The sequence below is a fragment of the Lagopus leucura genome, unplaced genomic scaffold, assembly GCF_019238085.1.
Source record: "Lagopus leucura isolate 7727_CA_CO unplaced genomic scaffold, USGS_WTPT01 Super-Scaffold_100014, whole genome shotgun sequence".
Lineage (NCBI taxonomy): Eukaryota > Metazoa > Chordata > Aves > Galliformes > Phasianidae > Lagopus > Lagopus leucura.
The window spans coordinates 1,701,615-1,720,733 of record NW_024962268.1 but is presented as its reverse complement, the minus strand read 5'-3'; the positions used below and the strand labels follow the sequence as shown (position 1 = coordinate 1,720,733).

Here is a 19,119-nt window from a genome sequence, read left to right as displayed (position 1 = left end):
CTTGAATCATGGAACTATTCTACATACTGTTCCTCTGCAGGCAGCCTAGAGAAGGAAAGGGGAGGGGAAGAGAAGGGAGAAAGGAAAGAAGGAAAGGAGGAAAAAAGAAAAGAAAGAAGGAAAGGAAAGAAATAGGGAAAGGGAAGAAGTAAAGGAAAAAGGTAAAGGGAAAGAGGGAAAATGAAAGGGAAATGGGAAAAGGGAAAGGGAGAATCAAAAGGAGAAGGAAAGGAAAAGGACCTATTTTAGCTTATTGCCTGTTCTATCATCTTGCAAGATCTTCTGAGGATTGAAAACGTAGCCTACATCTCTGTAAATACTAGGCAATCATCATTGCAAATCTTATCTTCTGGCATCATCAGTAGATTAATTTTACCATCAAAATGCCCCCTCACCCACCTCAAAAAAAAAGTTTTGGCAGTTAATGATTTTCAACTAATTTTACCTCAATATCCATTTTCACTAGGACCTTAAACAACATTATTCATTTACCTTACAAAACTACTAAAAAAATTGCCTTCACCTGAAAATTTTTCTTTGCATTTTCCTGTAAATGAAAACTTTTTGTTAAAAATTCATCTATTAAAAGTTCACGCAATGCTAAAAAAGGTTTCTGTACATTTGTTCCCATATTCACTCTTAAATTAAACAAATAAAATAAGGTAAGACAAAGGAAGTTTGAATACTGTACAGACTCGCAGGCAACCTTTTCATCATTCTGAACATTTCACTTAGTTTTGCAACTCTGATACCCCTTCAATCTTGCTTTCACAGTACAAAAGAAACTTTAAAATAAAAAAAAAAAGCTCATCTTGCATTGTTGAGCTGTCCAGGTGCAACAATGAAGTGTTCACATGACTAACATATGTAATTCATAGCACCAAACTGTTTGACCAGTCAGATAGGTTTCTAGTACCACACTCACACTTCTTTATTGGTGTAACTATGATCCTAAACGGTTGTTTTATAAATTTGTTGTCTCAACAATAAAAAATAAGTGCATCAAGTTTCTTTGTACATTCAAGTCACTTTCTAAGGCAAATTGTCTACTGTACTCCCAACTGCTTTGGTATTTTGCTTCAGTCAATCAACACTTGACATGGGTGTTTAAGCACATGGACTGGTCAATTCTGAGTGGAGTAAATGGACTTTCACTGGGAGCATGCCTTAGACCAACAATTCCGCATGTTGAAAGGAAAGTTTTAGAGTTCTAGATGGGATTTAGATGATGTGCATATTTGGCCTATGACTGTTATGGCATGTCAGTATGCAAAGTTCAAATTAAAGTGAAAAACTGCTAATGAGAGTTTAGGTTGAACATCCCTTCCTAGACACATTCTGTTTCTTCTTATTTTCTACATAATTTGACTTTGTAAAGTAAGTATCCCCATTGTGATAGCTCAGATAGATAAAAAGTTTAAAATTTCTTTTCATACGAGAGCATAAGCAGACTGCAGTAAGCGGTACATCTATTGCCATGAGACTAATGCAGATCTAAGTAGTTATTACTTTCTCCTCCTACCCCTCTCTTTCTTTCTCTTTGCCCTCTCTTTAGAGGGCAAATGCCTATACCTGGCAGAAGTCAGTTAGGGTTGCTAGTGCATGGTTTCCAAAAGTTCAGCAGAGATGAAACTGGATCTGTATTTTCGCAGTAATCTGAACCCTACTATGGGAATGCTGTTATTTCCCTTAGCAATCAGTAAAGACTGAAAAATATTAGTGACTTGCATCACCACGACACAGTATAGTATTTGGCAGGTATATAGTTCAGCAGTCGAAATAGATGGGTCGAACTTTTAGAAAAAGTGTTTTCGAATGGAAGAATTTCTGGAAACGAAGTTTAGTGTTGGGATGCACGGCCCGTCTTACAGTTCTATCTTGCATGCAGGAAAAGATTCATCTTGCATAACAACGGTGCTGCTGCTTGCCAAAACCATGATGTTGAGGTCCTGCTGTTTCTCATGGGTCTCTTGGTACCATTCTCTCATCACTTCTGAGTCATGGGTTGGGATTAATGTCACCTGCAACAACAAAAAAGGAGAGCTCTTCAGACATGTACTACAGAAACAAGTGATAAAAAGTAACTCTTAAATTCTCAACTGATAAGTATGCTTTCCTTTTGTAAAGAGTGGATCTTATTGCTATTATTTACTACTTATATATAAGTAGTAAATTAAGTGGATGGATAAAAGGAAATAATAATGTAGATTAGATAAAATGACTGTAAAGAGGCAGTTTATTGAAGTAAAACCTTGTCTCTGTTCTGTAAGGTGTTGAGATGTAGCTTTCCAGATACGCAGAAAAGTGTAGTCTGCATTGAAAGTCCTCTAGGTAAGGGCCAAATATTTTAATTACTTATCACATTGAAAATGCATGAGAAGCATGCAATTGCACATGATTGCTATTCAAACTATGGAATGTTTGCTTTTTTTTTCCTCTGCAAGATTTCCAAGCTTAGGTTGTATATGGCATAGTAATAAATAGCCAAATAGCCTTGTAAACCAAGAGTTTCAATCTTTTATGTTTTATTCTCCAGAGGTAGGTCAGAAGGGTTAAGAATAGGGGAACTGGCTGAGAATGTTGCAGCTCTGTGCTTCACTTGAGTTTCTGATCACATCACTAGTGAAACAAGGTGCCCTGGCAAGGAACCTCACATCTGCCATCCACTCCAGAACTGCTCTGGCCTTGCAGAGTCGCTTCCCAGAGAAGTTTTTGTTTCCAGGCAGAAATATGAGCGAAGAGCCTACCTGCATGTTGCTCTCCCACTGGGCCTTGCCCTCCAGCAGGGAGTCCAGAACAGCCCTGCTTGGCTCCTCAGCTGCAGCATCATTCCCGCTCACCACATAGTAGGATGAACGCACCCTCTTGAAAAACTCAACATCAACATTCTTGCTATTGCTGTGGTTGGGAATGTACACCAGATCCAAATACACTGGAGGTCCTGGTGGCACTGCCGTAGATTTTGCTGACTTAGTAGTCCCAGGTCCTTTGGAAATGAAACAAAACAAAAGAATACACCCCAAGTTGGTTATAAACAGGCATTTATTAATGGCTGTTATAATTGCTGAAGTGATATTTCTTAAGATAGATACTGTTAATTAAGTATAGAATATTTCTGTGTCTTCTGAAACAATTACAGCAGTACCCTTCTACACCTAATGACATGTCCCATTTCTATTGCATCCCAGTTGTTGTACTGGGAGCAAAAAAACTGGGAGGACCCAACTAACTGTATAATACAATAAAAGCTCACTGCCACATTACCAGATATTGACTCTACCTTTCCTAGTAAAATGTTACTATTCTCCAAAAATTATTACAAAGATCTGAGACTACTGAATCACATTCAATAAATGGCAGTATTAATTTCTAAGTTAAGCAGTGCAGTTTTTCAAATGTCTCAGATCTGCATCATTATGAAACTAGAGTTATATGGGAGGCTGTGAAGATTGGAATCAATCTTTATTTACATACATACATCAGCCGTGTCCCACAAAAAGTTGGGAGAAGCTGCAATAGCTAGTGCATTATCTAAGAAATGCTTCAATCAAAAGGAAGTTAAAATTTCGAACATTCGCATACTTACACTTGTTTACAGTGTGAACTGGCATTTATATTTTATTAGCCTTCTCCTGATGTAATAAAGAGTGATGTCTGGCACACTAAATTATCTAAGCAGTACATATTATTTATGGTCACATGCTGAAGGGCCATGGAAGTCCATTACAATTGTCTAGCATGATCTGACATTCATCAGAAGGTTGTATGTCAAATACGCATCATAATATCAAAAGATATTCTGAATTACAGCATTTTTATCTATTTGGCTTGTGACAAGATCTTTTATCATGTTTTATCACAAAAAAATCTGTGACATCTTCTTGAGTTGCGATACCAACGTTGAGCAAAATATTAGGCATGATATTCTACTACCAAATGCCAATATCAGGCAGACCTTGTCTTAAGCTCTAGTGTATGCCTGAAAGTATGACTCAAGGAGGAAGAATCCAATATAGAGATGAAGTGCTGGAGAAATGTACAGCATGAGGAACGATACTGCTGCTTTGAAAAGCATCCATTAGGAGAGACATGCAAATGGTGGTTTAGGAAAGAATTAACAGATGACTTCAAATAGAGAAGCTATGGACAGCTGAATGCTGGTCCGCTTGCACTGAATCCCAGATCTGCTTCTCGCAAAGAGATTTCAACAGAACATCAAGCCTGATGATGACTTCAAAATCAAAGTATTTTCAAAATTCACTATAACAAGATCTGCCGGAAACAACTTATTAGCACAATGCCTTCTTACGTAATCTAATTTGTGTTTTATTACTGCCTAGAAAACACAACAGTCATTCAAAATGACATTAACTTTCCATGTGTTTAGTCCCTGCTGATGGCATAAGACTTTAACCGGATTATGTGATATACATGCTTAGCCCACTGTAAGTGCTCTTACTGCTGTTATCATATTCTAAAATTCTCTTTTTAAAAATAATCCAGCAAAGTAATAAAAGCATCCAATGTCCTAGAGTATCTTTGCCTCTCACAAAATTAAATTGCATTAGTTAAGAGCATTGTGCCCACATGACTCTGAATGAATGAATAAAATGGGCCACTTTATTACTAAATTCATTTCACCTAGAAGAGTAGCACTTATAATTCTATTAGTTGGTTAACAATTTAGACAGCTGGTATTAAGCTTTTTATACTTGATGTACTTACTCTTAATTCTTTACATCCCAGCAAACAGAGATATCAAGTTTCTCAGATTACAAGACTTAATTCAGTGAATTTCATTCATTTGAACGTGCCTTATACACCCTGGAGTTATGTCTAAAACATGGACTTCAAGAGTTTGCTGTAAACCATGTTCTCAGGGTTTATAAAGGCAACCTAAGTTCATTGCAGCAGCTAGGAAAATCTTAATACTAGAGAGCACGTATGTGTTTTTACCTGTGGTGGCGGTCTTTGCTGACTTGGATGCTGTTGTATTTACTGCATTCTTGGTGTCTTTATCTTTCTCTTCCACTCGGGTCTTCACTTCTGGAGTAGAGATATTTTTGCTTGCCTTCTCCACAGACTCCTTCTTTTTTGGAGAAGCTGTTTTGGAACTTTTTTCCAAAGAATCTTTTGCAGCTGGCTTTGGAGAAGCCACTTGTTTTGATTTACCATCACTTTTTTTAACAGGAGAAGATGACTTGGTCTTAGTACCTGTTTTCTTTGTTTTAGTCTTTTCTTTAAGATCTTTCTTCAAAGGTTTACCCAAATTCTGATCGATAGGCAAAGCCTCTGGATCAACCATGGAGACATCCGGGTGTCTAGGGGAAGGGCTGCGATCCTGCATTGGGACAGGTGGTGGATCAATGTGTCTGTATGTAATTGTCTTGTCTGTTGGAATGGTTTCTGACTCATCTTCCGAGTCAATGTTAGCATCTGCAGTGATGGAAGGGCATTCCTCAGTCTCAGGAGGAACATCCGAATCAGTCTGAGAAGGGGCAGACTCGCTCACTGAAGTTGGAGGGGTTTCATCACACTGCCGCCCTTGCTGCTTTCCCCCGGAGGGTGGCTGGGCTCCCCCAGACTGAGTTAGCAGCTTTTCTTGGTCTTGAGATTGTTCTTCACTTGCAAACCACTCAAGGGGATTAGGGTTGATAAATGAAGGTGAAAGTTCTGTTTTAGGATGCTTATATTCGCAGGATGACACAAGGCATAAATCAACATCTTGACGGGATTCTGCTAACGATTTTCCTGGAGTAAAATGTGCGCTTGCCTCATATGAATAGCTAGTGGCTTCAGGTGATCTGGTGGCTTTCTCAGTGGTGTCAAACGAATAATCTGTTGAGTCAGGTGACCTGGTGGTTCTCCCACTTGTACCATAGCAGTAGTTAATGGCTTCTGGTGACTCAGTGGTTTTCCCCATTGTCTCATATGAACTATCCATAGCATCAAGTGATTGGGTACCTTTCCCAATTCTCTCATACGAATAATCTGTGACATCAAGTGATTTGGTAGTCTTCCCAATTATGTCATGGGAATAATCTGTATCATCAGGTGACCTGGTTGCTTTCCTTGTCATCTCGTAGGAAAACTCTGTATCTCCAGGTGACACAGTGGTCTTTTGTGTCATCTCATAGGAGTAATCTGTATCTCCAGGTGACACAGTGGTCTTTTGTGTCAAGTCATAGGAATAATCTGTGGCCTCTGGTGACCTGGTGATTTTCCCTCTCATCTCATAGGAATAATCTGTGGCCTCAGGTGACCTTGTAATTTTTCCTGTTGTCTCATATGAATAATCTGTGGCCTGAGGTGATCTAGTAGATCGTCCAACTGCCTCATAGGAGTAGCTAATATCCTCTGGTGACCTAGTGCTTTTTTCTGTGGCTTCGTAAGAATAACTGAGTTCCTCTGGTGATCTGCTGCTCTTCTCTGAATCTTCTTTTTCGGGGCTGAATAAAGGTTCTGGGCTGTGCTTTGTAAGGGTTTCTTGTAATGTCACAGCCTGGTAACCAAACACTTTATCAGAGGACACTTGCAGCGACAATGGAGATGTGTGACTAGCTGACACTGCTTCTGTAACTGCAGGAGGTGAATCTGGAAAAGTAGGAGAGTATAGAGGAGAAGATTCTCTTGGAGTTAATGGAGATAGGTCAGACTTTGGTGATAGCTTTTCTCCTAGGCTCTGAACCTTTTCTGAGGTAAAAGAATGAAGTGAGATGTCTCTGGGTGGAACAGCACCTGAAAAGGTTTCCTCTGGCAGTGGTGAAGTTACCTGGGAAGGTGTATGAGCTGATGAGCTTGAAGAAGAAGCTTCAATTTGAGAAACTGAAATAATTTCTGAAATATCCTTCTCCTGAGAGTAAGATGTATGCTCCAGAGGGGAAATCTTCCTTGCAAAAGTAGGCTCCTGTATATCTGAAGGACTATAATCTACTTCAGTTGGTCCATTTTCAGATACATGGTGTATACCAGTGCCTGCAGTAGGATATTCAGGAGACTGCCTACTGAAATCCATTGCTAAAGACTGCTCAGGGGATTCCTGGCCAAATTCTACTGACATAGTTGACTGTTCAGGAGATCTGTGATCATGCACTGGGGTTCTTGATTTTGCTGTTTTAGGTGAGAAATCTGGTGGAGAAATGGACATAGGCCTTGGGCATTCCTCCTTAGATGGAGACATTTCTGTTTCCTGAAATGTTGTTGGTGTTTGTACAACAGAGACTGAAAGGGAATCATCAACTTCAGTTGAGTGAGGGGATCCAACCTCAGCATGCAAAGAAGGGGACACATCATCAGTGGTTGGTTCTGGAAATGAACTAGTAGCAACAGATGCTGTGGAGACAGAAGCTACTCCTTCAATGTGCGAATACGTATCTTCTGCTACAACCTCGTCAACAGGAGTTGCAGACTTGTCAGAAACAGTGCCTTCAGATATTGACATTTTAGTGTCTTCTTTAAGGGAACCAAACTGACTGATATCTATTTGAGTAGGTGAGAGATCACCAGTCAACTTCCGTTCATCCAAGACTAACGAAGACTGAGAGCTGCTGGGTTCTGTATCCTCCATTTTTCTTTCTAGGCTGAAGCCTTCCTTAATTACCATAAACTCCATGCTTTTCTCATCTTGTTTTTCTTGGAAAGGGCCCACTGAACTGGCTTCGGAAGATGGGCTCATCTGAACAGGAGATTTTTCTTTTTCAGGTTTCTCTTCAGAAGGACTTCCATAATCTCTGATAGGAGATTTTACATCAGCACTCAAAAATGTATCATAAGAAGTCTCTGATCCTATCAGTGGGGGACTCCGTAGAGGTGAGAGAACCTTTTCAATAGGAGATTCTGAATCTGGCACAGGCTCATCCATAGGGCTTATTCTAGGTTTTGCAGACTCATCTTTGACCTCACTGAATTCAACGCTAACTGGAGCTTCTGATGACTTTTCACTTGTTTCAGAGGGAAGTTGACTGGATTTTTCATCAGTGGGAGACTGATAGTAAGGCGTGTGGCCAGCGCTACCAGCAGCAGATTGTGAAGGAGATGCAACTTCTAATGTTTTATCTTCAGGACTTGCACAGTGCTCTTCAGCAATTTCTTGGTGTGCACTAGGCAGTGCAGTAATGGAGGCAGTCTCAGCTGAGACCTTGATCTCATTGGGAGTAAGAGAGAAGTTCACACTACGTTCACTCAATGGTGTTTTGGCAACTGGTGATGGAGGGGACAAACTATCAGCTGGACTCTTGGCTGGACTACGTTTTCCAGTAACATCAACATCTTCTGGATGGGTTTCTTTGATTTCTAACTTGGCAGTTTCATTTTCTTTTTGCCGGTACACATCCTGGAAAGCAGATTTGCAGAACTTGTCTTCTTCTAATGAAGAAGGCGGGGAGATGGTAGAAGCTGAGGCATTGTAGTCTTTACCTTCTGTGGCCTCTGTTTTGGATCCTTCAGATAATCCATTAAAAGCATCTGGAAGTGGAGAAAGTTTAGGTCTACCAAACTCTTGAGAATACAGTGACGTTTCATATTTGGTAATGTTCACATACTCCTGAGAAGGTGATTCGCTTTCCTCATTGTTAGTTTCATCACTCATGACATCCCGGGGCGTAGACATTTCATCCATAGGAGTTGGTTCACTAGATATTTCAATGGTAGACTGTGTATAACCTGAAGTAGCTGTGAATTCTTCAGGTTGATCTTCTCTATTTTCTTCATCAGAAACAGTGGCTTCACTTTCTGAACCACCAGGTAATGTCTCATCATGGATAGAAGAGGCTGGTTCAACTGCTGGAGACTGAGGCTCTGAGCGTTTTGTTGGTGTAATTATGAGCAGGCCATATTTATCTTCAACGTCACCAGCTTCTGCAGCTTTGTCTACCACAGCCATCACATAATCTTCTTCAGCTTCTATTTTTTCAGCCTCCTCTTCATCTCTAATGTCTTCTGCTTTGTCTTCCTCCTCTTCTTCAGTCTCTTCAGTTTCTGCCTTTTCTACTGCTTCTTCCCTGTCTTCCTCAGCCCGTTCATCTGATGGCTCATAATCTGCCTTTTCAATATATTTTTCGTCTTTCATTTTAGCATCTGCTTCAGCCATTATTTCTTCTGAATAGTCGTGAATTCTTCTTGCTTCTTCCATGTATGGTATTGTGGTATCAAGTGGTGTCTTTTCTTCCTCATCTTCACCTCGTTCTTCAGCTTCTTCTGTCTCTGCCTTCTCCTCATAATCTCCAGCTTCAGATGATTCTTCCAAGCCAGTTCCCTCATCTTCAAACTTTTCAATATCATCAACTCTGTGCTTTTCTACAGGTTCCAATTCTTCAGGTGTCTGTTCACACTCGCCCTCAGCCTCTGTGGTTGTTATGCCTTCATCAGAGGATTCTGCAGGTCCTTCGTTATCTAATTTTTCCTTTTGTACTTCAAAGGCCTCTTTATGTTCTTTGCCAGTGAGTTTTAGTTCATCCTCTATGAGTGCAACCTGAGGTCTTGTTGCTTTTATTGTTTCCACTTCTTCAGCTTTTAATTCTTCAAAATCTTTTGTTAAATCTTCTGGTGAAGACATAAGGGATCTTTCTGCTTCAAGTTCTTTTCCACTAGCTGTAATTTCTGAAGCTGCTACAGCTGCTACGGTTGTCACAGCAGCTCCAACCGCTGCAATGGCAGTTTGTGCTCCACTGACTTTATTCTCCTTCTTCACAGTCTTAATTTTTCCTTTTTCCTTTGCTTTTCCAGCAGGTACTGCTTCTTTTTTAGCAGGTTCCTCCTTCTTTTGTGGTTTTGGTTTTGCTGCTGGCTTTTTGGCTTCAACTGAAGGAGCAGGTGTCTTCTTTGTTTCTTTAGGAACCTTTTTGATATCCTTTTTAGCTTCCTTTTCTTCCTTCTTAATTTCTTTCTTCTCTTCCTTTTTAACCTCTTTTTTAGCTTCCTTTGGTGGAGCTTCTTTCTTTACTTCCTTCTTAGCTTCCTTTTTTTCTTCCTTTTTCACCTCTTTTTTAACTTCTTTCTTGACCTCTTCTTTTTTGGGTTTTTCCTCTTTTTTGATGGGTGTTTTCTCCTCTTTTTTAGAAACTTCTTTCTTTGGCTTTTCTTTTTCCTCTTTCTTTTCTTCAGGTTTTGCTTTGACTTCCTTTTTCACTGACTTTTCCTTTGCTACTTTTGGTTTTACATCTGTAGCTTGTTTTTCAGAAGTTTCAGATTTCCCTAATTGCTCTTCCTTACTGGTTACATCTTTTTCTGCCACAATAGTTTTGGTTTCTGGTTTTGCTGGTTTCTCTTTTTTAACTGGAGTTTTTTCTTTGCTTTCTAATTTCTGTGGCTTTTCTAGTGCTGGACTAGGCTTTGCAGGCTCCAGTGTTTCTTCTTTAGATTCTTTTCTGACAGTCTTGCTTGGTGGTGTCTTTGCAGCTGGCTTCAGACTCTCCTTGCTGTCTGCTCGTTGTTTCAGCTTTGCTTGTTTCACAGCAGGTGAAACACTAGCGATGTTTCCAGTCAGGTCTTTTTGTGTAACCATTGGCTGTTTAAGGAAGTCTAAGTGTTTGAGTTTTTCTAGTCCTTCTAGAATATTATACTGGGTGCTGTTCCCAGGAAACAGAACTCTGATTATTTTTTCTGCAGGATTAGCTGGATGCCACACAATCAGGGATGAGACAGAAGTGAAATAGGATAATGGAATGTCTAGTTCCTGGCCATTTGGTAGCAGAAATTCAGCTTTGTCTTTGCTAATACCACTCCACTGATGCATAAAATATTGCATCTCTTTGCTGCTTTTGACAGGATTAAGCACATACATCTCAAGTTTGCCAACTCCCATCTTCTGAAATAAAATGATTGGGTCAATTGTATTTCCTACATTTCTGAAGAGAGGTTCTGGCTTCATAGACAATTTATTTAAGTACTGGAGAGTGAAACAAGCTTCTTCTACGCTTCTTTTAACTCTGAAGCTTGGATCCATGTTCTTCAAGTTTTCGGGTACATTAAGGAATACAACTCCTAAATCAGGTGAGATCAGATTTTTCATCCAGTCACTGTTGGTGGTAGACCCTTGAGATTGTTCCTCTTCTAATTCAGCTATTTTTCTCTGGAGCATGCTATTGATTCCTGGCAGGTTATCATCCCCAATATGAGTGAGCAGAATAGAATCTACCCTGTCCAAATGTCGGATAAGTTTCCAAAAGCAGGATTTTCTTTCAGATCCTCCATTGATAAGCATATTGAATCCATTCACTGCAAATAATGCAGAGTCCCCTCTTCCACCTGGAAAAATGTAACAGCAGGGTTTGGAGAGTTTCAAGAAGCCTCCTGAGGTTGGAGGCTCTAAAATGTCGAAGGGCGATGGCACTTCTACTGATTCTGACAGGTATTCTGTAAATTCAGAAAGTCCTTCCATTTCAGGCAATATGGAAGATGAATTGAGCTTAATATTAATGAAGTCTTGAAGGTTGTGTCTGTCAAGGTTGGAATTTTTCCAGTCCCCTTCCTCGGGGCAGAAAAGAGTTAAGCTGGCTTTGTTGGCAGGGTGTGTGGTGCTCAGTAATTCACCGATCTACGGTTGTAAAACAAAAACAAGAAAATGCATGTAATTTTTTTTTTCATGTTAATGTATGTCAGAACATAATATTCCCTGATCCTAGAAGCTAGAGGACCTTGCTACCACAATTAGTTTACCACTATTTTTTTTTTTAAATGCAAAGGAACAGTTTACTCCTGGTCCCTTCCTCACTGCTCAAAGGAGGAAATAGTCCCAAGGTTTCCCCTTTTCTTCTTCTCCCTTTATTGGAGGATAGTACAATCTTTTATATTCAGAGAGGATGAGATCTACCACTGTCAGCACTGCCACTCTCTGCCACTAACTGATGAGTCTCTATGATGCTCCAGTAAATCCAGGAGATCCATGCAAATACCTATGAGAAACAGCACATTCCCTCAACAGGCTGTATTACACATAGGAAGCAAGGTTTTAGCAGCAAGGGGGCTGCAGTGATGGCCTCTGTGAGCAAAGCCCAGCAGCTGCCCCATGTCAGATCTCAGCCAACTCTAGCTGCTCCAACAGGGATTCACCACTGCCAGAGCTGAGCCATGAGTGACACTGGATGTGCTCTAGGAGAGCACGGTTAAGAAAGGGGAAAACTGCCAACGGCAGCTGGGAGAGAGGAGTAAGAAATGTGTGAGAAACAGCCCTGCAGCCACCAGGGTCAGCGCAGAAAAAGGGCAGAAGTTGCTCCAGGAGTGGTAGAAGAGGATGAATGGGAGGAAGGTGTTTGTGGATTGCTTTTAATTCTCACTGCTCCCGTCTGGCAGCTACAGCCAACACATCACACTAACCTTACTTTCACTGAGTTTGTTTGCCCATTCATTTGTGATCTCCCTGTCCTTATCTAAAGCCGTGCACTGTTTCCATCATATTTTCACTCTCTGTTCTGCTGAGGAGTGAGAAGAGTGAGAAGTCAGCATGGAGGTGCTGAGCTGCCTATGAGTGTGAAACTACCACATGCCCTACTGTGAAAAGCTTTTTTTCTGTTCCAACCTGAACTAAAACACAGCACTAAATAGCTCCAGGTTACTACATAAGCAAACATGAGAAAGAACGACATATTTTAAATCTTCTCCTGAAGGTGAGGAAACACAGCTAATCTCTATTGTGTTTGTTCTTAATAAAGAGAACACCAAACTACATAAAATTCTTTAAAGAGCAATTCAGACATAACATATCACAATCTTCTTTACAGAAACACAATTGTCAGTTTAGCTATAAGAACAGTTTCCACAAAGATGTTATACATTATGCTACAGCTGAATAATTTGAAAGTCTTGGACCACAAACTGAATCAGTGGAAAAAATGTATATATGTAAATGAATGATGTTTGATTTCAGTAGTCCTTTGTGGGCCTCTGTGTATGCCTTGCTTCCTTTTCTTGGCTGGCTATTTAAAAAAAGTAACTGCAAACTAACAGTGACTTCTAGGGATCAAATGCATTTCAAAGAGCAGGAATCCAGTTCTTCACCAAGCCTTTCAACCATACGCCAAACAACTTTGTTTTGTGAACACTATCAAATGGATACAATAAAGTCACACTTGTGCAAACTTTACTTTTTCAGTTCTGAACTTACAAATCTTACTGCACTGAAATTCTCCTAATTAATTTTGGAAACTAAAATCCTATGGATGCAGCCATATAGTTTATTTAAATATATGACTTACACAACAGCCAAATTAAGTGTGACAGCTTGTTTACTGTGGGTTCCTGCCCTATGGGAGCTTTCAGACACAGCACATTAAGCAGGACATCAAACTAACAGGCCATGAAACAAACAGCATTAAATATTGGTATACTTTATATTTTTGGTTAACAAGAATTGCAACATTTACAGATTTCACTAGCCAAATTTTAAACATAACAGTAAAGAAGCCAAGCAGATAGGTGTACAAAATACTACAGCTAAACAGACTGCCTCTGTTTTATTTAATGTCACCTATGGCTCAGCTGCCAACAGGCAAGAACCTCTGTGAAATTCAATTTTACATCTCTGTGTTTGCAGCTTAAATAAATCACCTATGCATTTCAGGAAAAACTCTATTTCCTTTTATTGTAAAAAGTTCACTGGTTTTCTGTTTCTCAAAGTTAAAACTTAGTTCTCTGAATCACAATGCAATTCTTTAGTTGAACAATCTACATACACATTAAAGCAAAAGAAACAGATATTTTGGAAAAAAAGCTCATCATGAAGAATAAAAAAAATCAACATGAAGCTGTTAACACTTACACTAACTTAATCCATTATGCCATTTTTTATATTCTTGAAGCCTGTGCCATCGCATGACCATGAATGGAAGATACTTTTCTAAACATACCTCTTGATCCGTGAAGATCTCAATGAAGTTCTGGAAGGAGAAGGATCCTGACTGAAGGATGAGCTCTCCTGTGTTTTCAAAACACTGTCCAGTTAGTACAAGGAGCTTGTGTCTTGCAGCATCTGTAATCATCAAACGCACCTAGAGTGAAGGAAAGAAACAGATCAACAATGGGAGCTACCATGTGTTTCTCCATTCCTCTGAGAAAGTTCCGTTTACCTCACTTAATTTAACATGTTTCAGAGCACTATTCCAGGACTGCTGAAATATTATCGTTACAGATCTGCTAACAATGAGAGAGGAGCAAAAGAAGGCGTAAGAAGTGATTAGGCAGAATCAAACTAAAGACATGAGAAAAAAAGCAGGGAGCAGACGAGAATAAAATCCAAATGATAAGTAATATTTTCAATTAACATTCTTTGTATAACTCTTAGTAAACTTTAATAGCACAGTATTGGGATAGCCTTTGATAACTGTCTCCCATGTACTGATGAGGAACAACTACACTTTGTTTTGGAAGGCCATTCTTTTTAACCCTCTATACAGCAGAATTTCAAGTTTGGTAATTCCTCTGTTCAAGGAGAATTAATATAAAACAGAGTAGCGATTCCAGAATATGACTATTCAGATATTAAACTAAATGAAAAGAGTCCATCTGAAACAATTATGCATGTAGATATTGCATCCAAACTCCATCTCCATGGAGATGACATAACCAGCTCAGCACTCCCAGCAAGCCATTCTTTCAAATTCATATACTGACTGTTAAGCAATCAGTTATTCTGAATAATGCCCTCTCACACCAGGGAGGCTGAGCCAGGAAGTCCTGATCTAAATCTCTGCTGAACAGCTCATGTTTTCAGTACAATTAGAAAAGAGACACTGAAGAGTTTCTGTCTGAAAGAGGATGATTACCGCATCTTCACTATTTTATTAAATAAGCAACCTTGACTTTAAGCAGCAGAAAGTTTCTTTAAATAAACACAGGACTAAAGCTGGTTGATCAGTAATTGCACTGGATGATTATAAATTCAACAGTGTCCATCTGGATCAAGTCTATCTATTTCTGTTTCAGAAAAGAATACAGATAAGTGCAGTGGAGTGTATGAGGTGCGCCTGAAACCCTATCTGTTTCAGTTGTATTAAAACTATGAAAGAACTGTTTTCCTCTGCTGTCTTTTCTCTCATTGCTGGCAGGAGCTCTAGGCAGTTTGCCAGCTAATGTACAAACTCACTAGCTTTCCAACAGCAAAATTATTTCCTGATTTGTGAACCAGTAATACGTGACTGTCACTTAAGTCCCCTTCAGTCTATTCTATTAATTGATGGTTCTGCAGAATATATTGGTTCTGCAGAGATAAAAAACTATGGCAGGAAAAAAAGGCAAATAAATGCTTGCAGATTGCAGAGCATATCATATCATACACACAAAAGAACTTCCAGAGACACATAATTCTGTGTCTGGCTGTAATCAGGGCATTCTAAGGGACTACCAGAATTTTGTCTGCTGATTTTAAACCTTCCAAAAAAAAAAAAAAAATATTGCAAGATGATGACTCTGTTCAACTTTACCCTTGGGTGAAGTCCCAGATTGCTTAAAGAAAGTGAATGGCAAAACATAGGCTCAGCCAAAAGCAGATTACTTATGGTACAGCTGCAGGAGTATTATGGTAATGGGGCGGGGTTTTAAAAAATGAGGGAACTGTTAATAGTTTTCAGAAATTTGTTTTCTTAGGGCAGCTCTCCCCTTTTGGGCTTCTCTCTTTTGTGAGGTATTTGACAGCTGACAGAACATGATAAGAGCTGCGGGCAGATCCATGCTTAAACTACCACCAGTACGCCTGTCACCAGCGTCATTAGCAGAAGTTTGTTCTAACGTCTTTTGCTTTTATTTTTCTTGAATTGATAGATTCAATTTCCTCTTCTGATGAAGTCAGACCTCCATAGCATATCACTGTCTCCTGAACTGCAAGCTGGAAAACTTTTGATGCGTGAAACTCAGTTTTCTAATTTGCCATAGTGGGCAAAGAATGTCTCTTTCAATCTTCATTGTAATTCTCCTGACTCTTTCTTATCATCTCTTCTGGCTTTTGTCCAGTGAGACTGTTGTTTAGCCAGCCAAGGTAAATCTCAGCTTCTAACTTCTGGCTGTGACGAGCTTGGCATGATGAAAGCAAAGATTGCCTCCCACAGTCTAGTGAAAGGAAAGAAATGGTAACCCAGCCAAATATACTCCTGAGCCAAAGGAGTAAAGCCAGAGTTCAGAAGTCATTAATTGGCCTCAGATCATGTTCTTCCATGCGGTCACTCAACAAAAGAAGACAAGCAACAGCAACAGAAACAGCATTTCCCTGCTGTTGGCAGTTCCTTCTGCACACACTTTAAAGCTTTTTATTCTGAAAGCCTGAATGTATTAAAGACAATCTTAAAAGAGCTGCTGCCCAGTTGCCCTTCCTCTAATGCAATGTAAGATATTTTCACACATAATCTTGAAGTCAATTGAGTTGCCATTAACTAAAGTTGATTAGCTGGTTTTAAAAACTTTTAAAACTTAATAAATTTCATTTGCTTCAGTGTGTTTCTTCCTGTTGTAAAAAAACAGACTTTTTTACAAAGTACTGAAAGTAGAGCCACTTCATGTCTCCAAAGGAATCATACTATGTCAGTGTTTCCCAGCACCAGCAAGCACTACAATTATCCCTGTTTTTCCAACCCTCAATCTCACTAGACAAATTTCTCAGTTTTGTCTTCAAACTCCCTGCTTAGTTCTTCAGCTCTAGTAAGTTTATGAGGAAGTGGCACTATCAAGAGTCCATAGATCATGTCACATGCTCTCTAAAGGACAGATCATATGGACCATATTAGAGTCACCACTACACAGGCCGAGGTCTTCTGAGACTTAAATTTGTCTCAGGGCACCTGGTTTCTTTTCAGGCATTTTTTTTTTTTTTTTTTTTAAGTAAAGTAGATGTCCAGAGATATCAACAGTACAAGAACAGAAGAAAAACAGATGTAGTTTCATCACTGGTGCTTCCCCTTCTCAGGAAGGGAAATTGGTGCATTATGAGGAAAAGAGTGCTAGAATCAGAGATCTGCTTCTGTCTTGCATCTCTGATGTCTTACCAGGAGTCCAGGAAACTAGAAAGAAAATCAAGGGAAGGCTGATAATATTTATGGTATTTACTCCTAAAACGTTTTCATCTACAGCTAGGACCTGCTCGCACCCTGCCAACCTAACAGAGCTTTTACAACCCACCTGGTGAAATATTTCTGAGTGACTTACCTCGGTACTGACTGCTTCATCCGAGGGATTGATCAGGACTACGGTTTCTAAGACATCACTTCTGTGGTGAAGAATTTTCTGACCTGCAAGCAAAAAAAGAAATATAAAAAAAAGAAACTAAATTAAATAAGCCATGCACCAAGGTTCAAACCAGTTCTTTACCTGAGCAAGCTATATATTCTTTCTGACAGCTCCCTGGTTCCGCACAGCCACAGGCACTGCACAGGCTCACGTTCTCAGAAACATTAATGGCACGGGGTTCCATGGGCCAGAATCTCCAGAAAATTCAAGGTAATGGGAATACATTGGCAGTAGTGGTTGTTGTGCCTTTACCCTGTTACTCACCCTGGTGCCACTGAGCTGGTGTGATCAGGGACTGCCGTAACTATCACCAGCAGAGCACCTGAGCCCATGTTCTCAAGGACATAACCACCACAAATACAGCTGAGACTACACAGTCCCAAGTGGATTTAATCGAGCTTTCCCAGGAACTATGAGCAGCTCAGTTGCGGCAGCAGAGAAGTCAGCACAGGCTGCAAACTTCTCTTGCGAGGAGGAAAGTGAATATTTGTGCCACACATCAGTACTACTCACCAAGCACAGTTGGTGAGGTGATGTGAGCAGAGCAGTCCAGGGGCTGTCTCCATTCCACTCTGCCAGCAGCACATCAAGCAGACCCCAGCCTCCCCAGCTGCACCAAACTAACCAGGTTCATTAAAGCGGGCAACCAGCCCAACAAAACTCCCTTTTCAGCCTTTTCCCTAAAGTTCTGTAGCACTGGGACACAAAAAAAAAATCCCTGACAGGATGTTCTGACACTTGCCATGCTGCCCAGCCATAGTGCTTCATCTTCCCTCTTGCAAAAACTTTAACAAGCAATGTTAGGCAACAAGAGTGAACAGACGTGCAAAATAACAGCTAGCTCCTGGATGAATAACATCTGGACAGTCTTGCTGCACTGCACAGCCTGCTGGCGTTTGCACTTAGAAGTTAGTTTGTCTGTGTGTTTAATAGTGATATTCATCTGACTGTGAGTGGATGCCAAAGAAACACAACAGAACTCTTGACATTTTTTTTCTTATGGTAATTGGCAAACCCTTATCAGCATCTCTTTCTGTGAGAACTGTAGTGAGATTAATTAGCAGCTGTTTTGTCATTCAGAAATCCAGACTGGTAATTAGTTCAAAACCAGAATAGCTTTCCCTTCCAAGCAAACCACTCAGCATAATATTAATTAATTAAAATAATTAATTGTGCTTAGAAGGAAGTAGGGGGGGAACAAAACAAGTCACCTATTTGCCAACTTAGAAAAACTCCCCTGTAAAGAGATTTAAAATAACAAGTGCAAGAACAGTGATGGTGAAAAGGGCTCTGCATTTCTGAAAGCACAAGAGCAGCAAGGCAGTCTGAGAGGGTGGGTCACCAGCCTTTCCCACACAGCCCTGGCCCTGCCTTTGCTTGTCCTGCACCCTCCTCCTCCTCACCCTGTGCTCAACAAGGTCTCTATTCACTGCATCTTCTGCTGTTGCTCTGGTGAAGCTCTGCATTTATAAGCATAACAACTTGCAATCCAACGATAGAAAGGAAAAAAAAAAAAAAAAAAGAAAGAAAGAATGCTCTCGATTAAAATGTGAAATGGGGTTACTGCTTACTTTCTTTTGATTGATAGTGCCTAAAGATCTGTGGATAAAAATCAAATCCATTTAAAGAAACCCACTTTTCTTAGGACCTGTGGCCTTGTATGTACTAATTTGAAAGAAGGAGACAGGCCTTATGGAAGGGGAGTTCTTCCTCTGCAGCATCCCGTTCTAGCATTAGCCTTTGTAATTCAATTTATTTTAATAGGTCTGCTTCCTTGCCTAACAGGAATGCATACATAAGGTTACATTCAATAAAACATCCAGCTGGCTCTGTTACCACAGACTCCTTCAGAATACACCCTTTGATCAGATGTTTTAGTTACTACTAGTCTACTACTAGATACAGGCTTCTGTC

General features: G+C 40.0%; 1 protein-coding gene across 1 annotated transcript in view; it reads right to left on the bottom strand.

The window, feature by feature from the left end:
- Positions 1-1,325: 1,325 nt before the first annotated feature.
- Positions 1,326-19,119, bottom strand: part of MAP1B (microtubule associated protein 1B) — a 61,513-nt gene continuing 43,719 nt past the window's right edge. The window contains exons 3-7 of the mRNA XM_042875175.1: positions 17,125-17,207; positions 13,842-13,982; positions 4,957-11,533; positions 2,748-2,986; positions 1,326-2,021 (exon numbers count right to left, since the gene is read on the bottom strand). Coding sequence (XP_042731109.1) covers positions 1,866-2,021; positions 2,748-2,986; positions 4,957-11,533; positions 13,842-13,982; positions 17,125-17,207 — 7,196 coding nt within the window. The 3' untranslated portion in view covers positions 1,326-1,865. The remainder of the gene's footprint in view (positions 2,022-2,747; positions 2,987-4,956; positions 11,534-13,841; positions 13,983-17,124; positions 17,208-19,119) is intronic.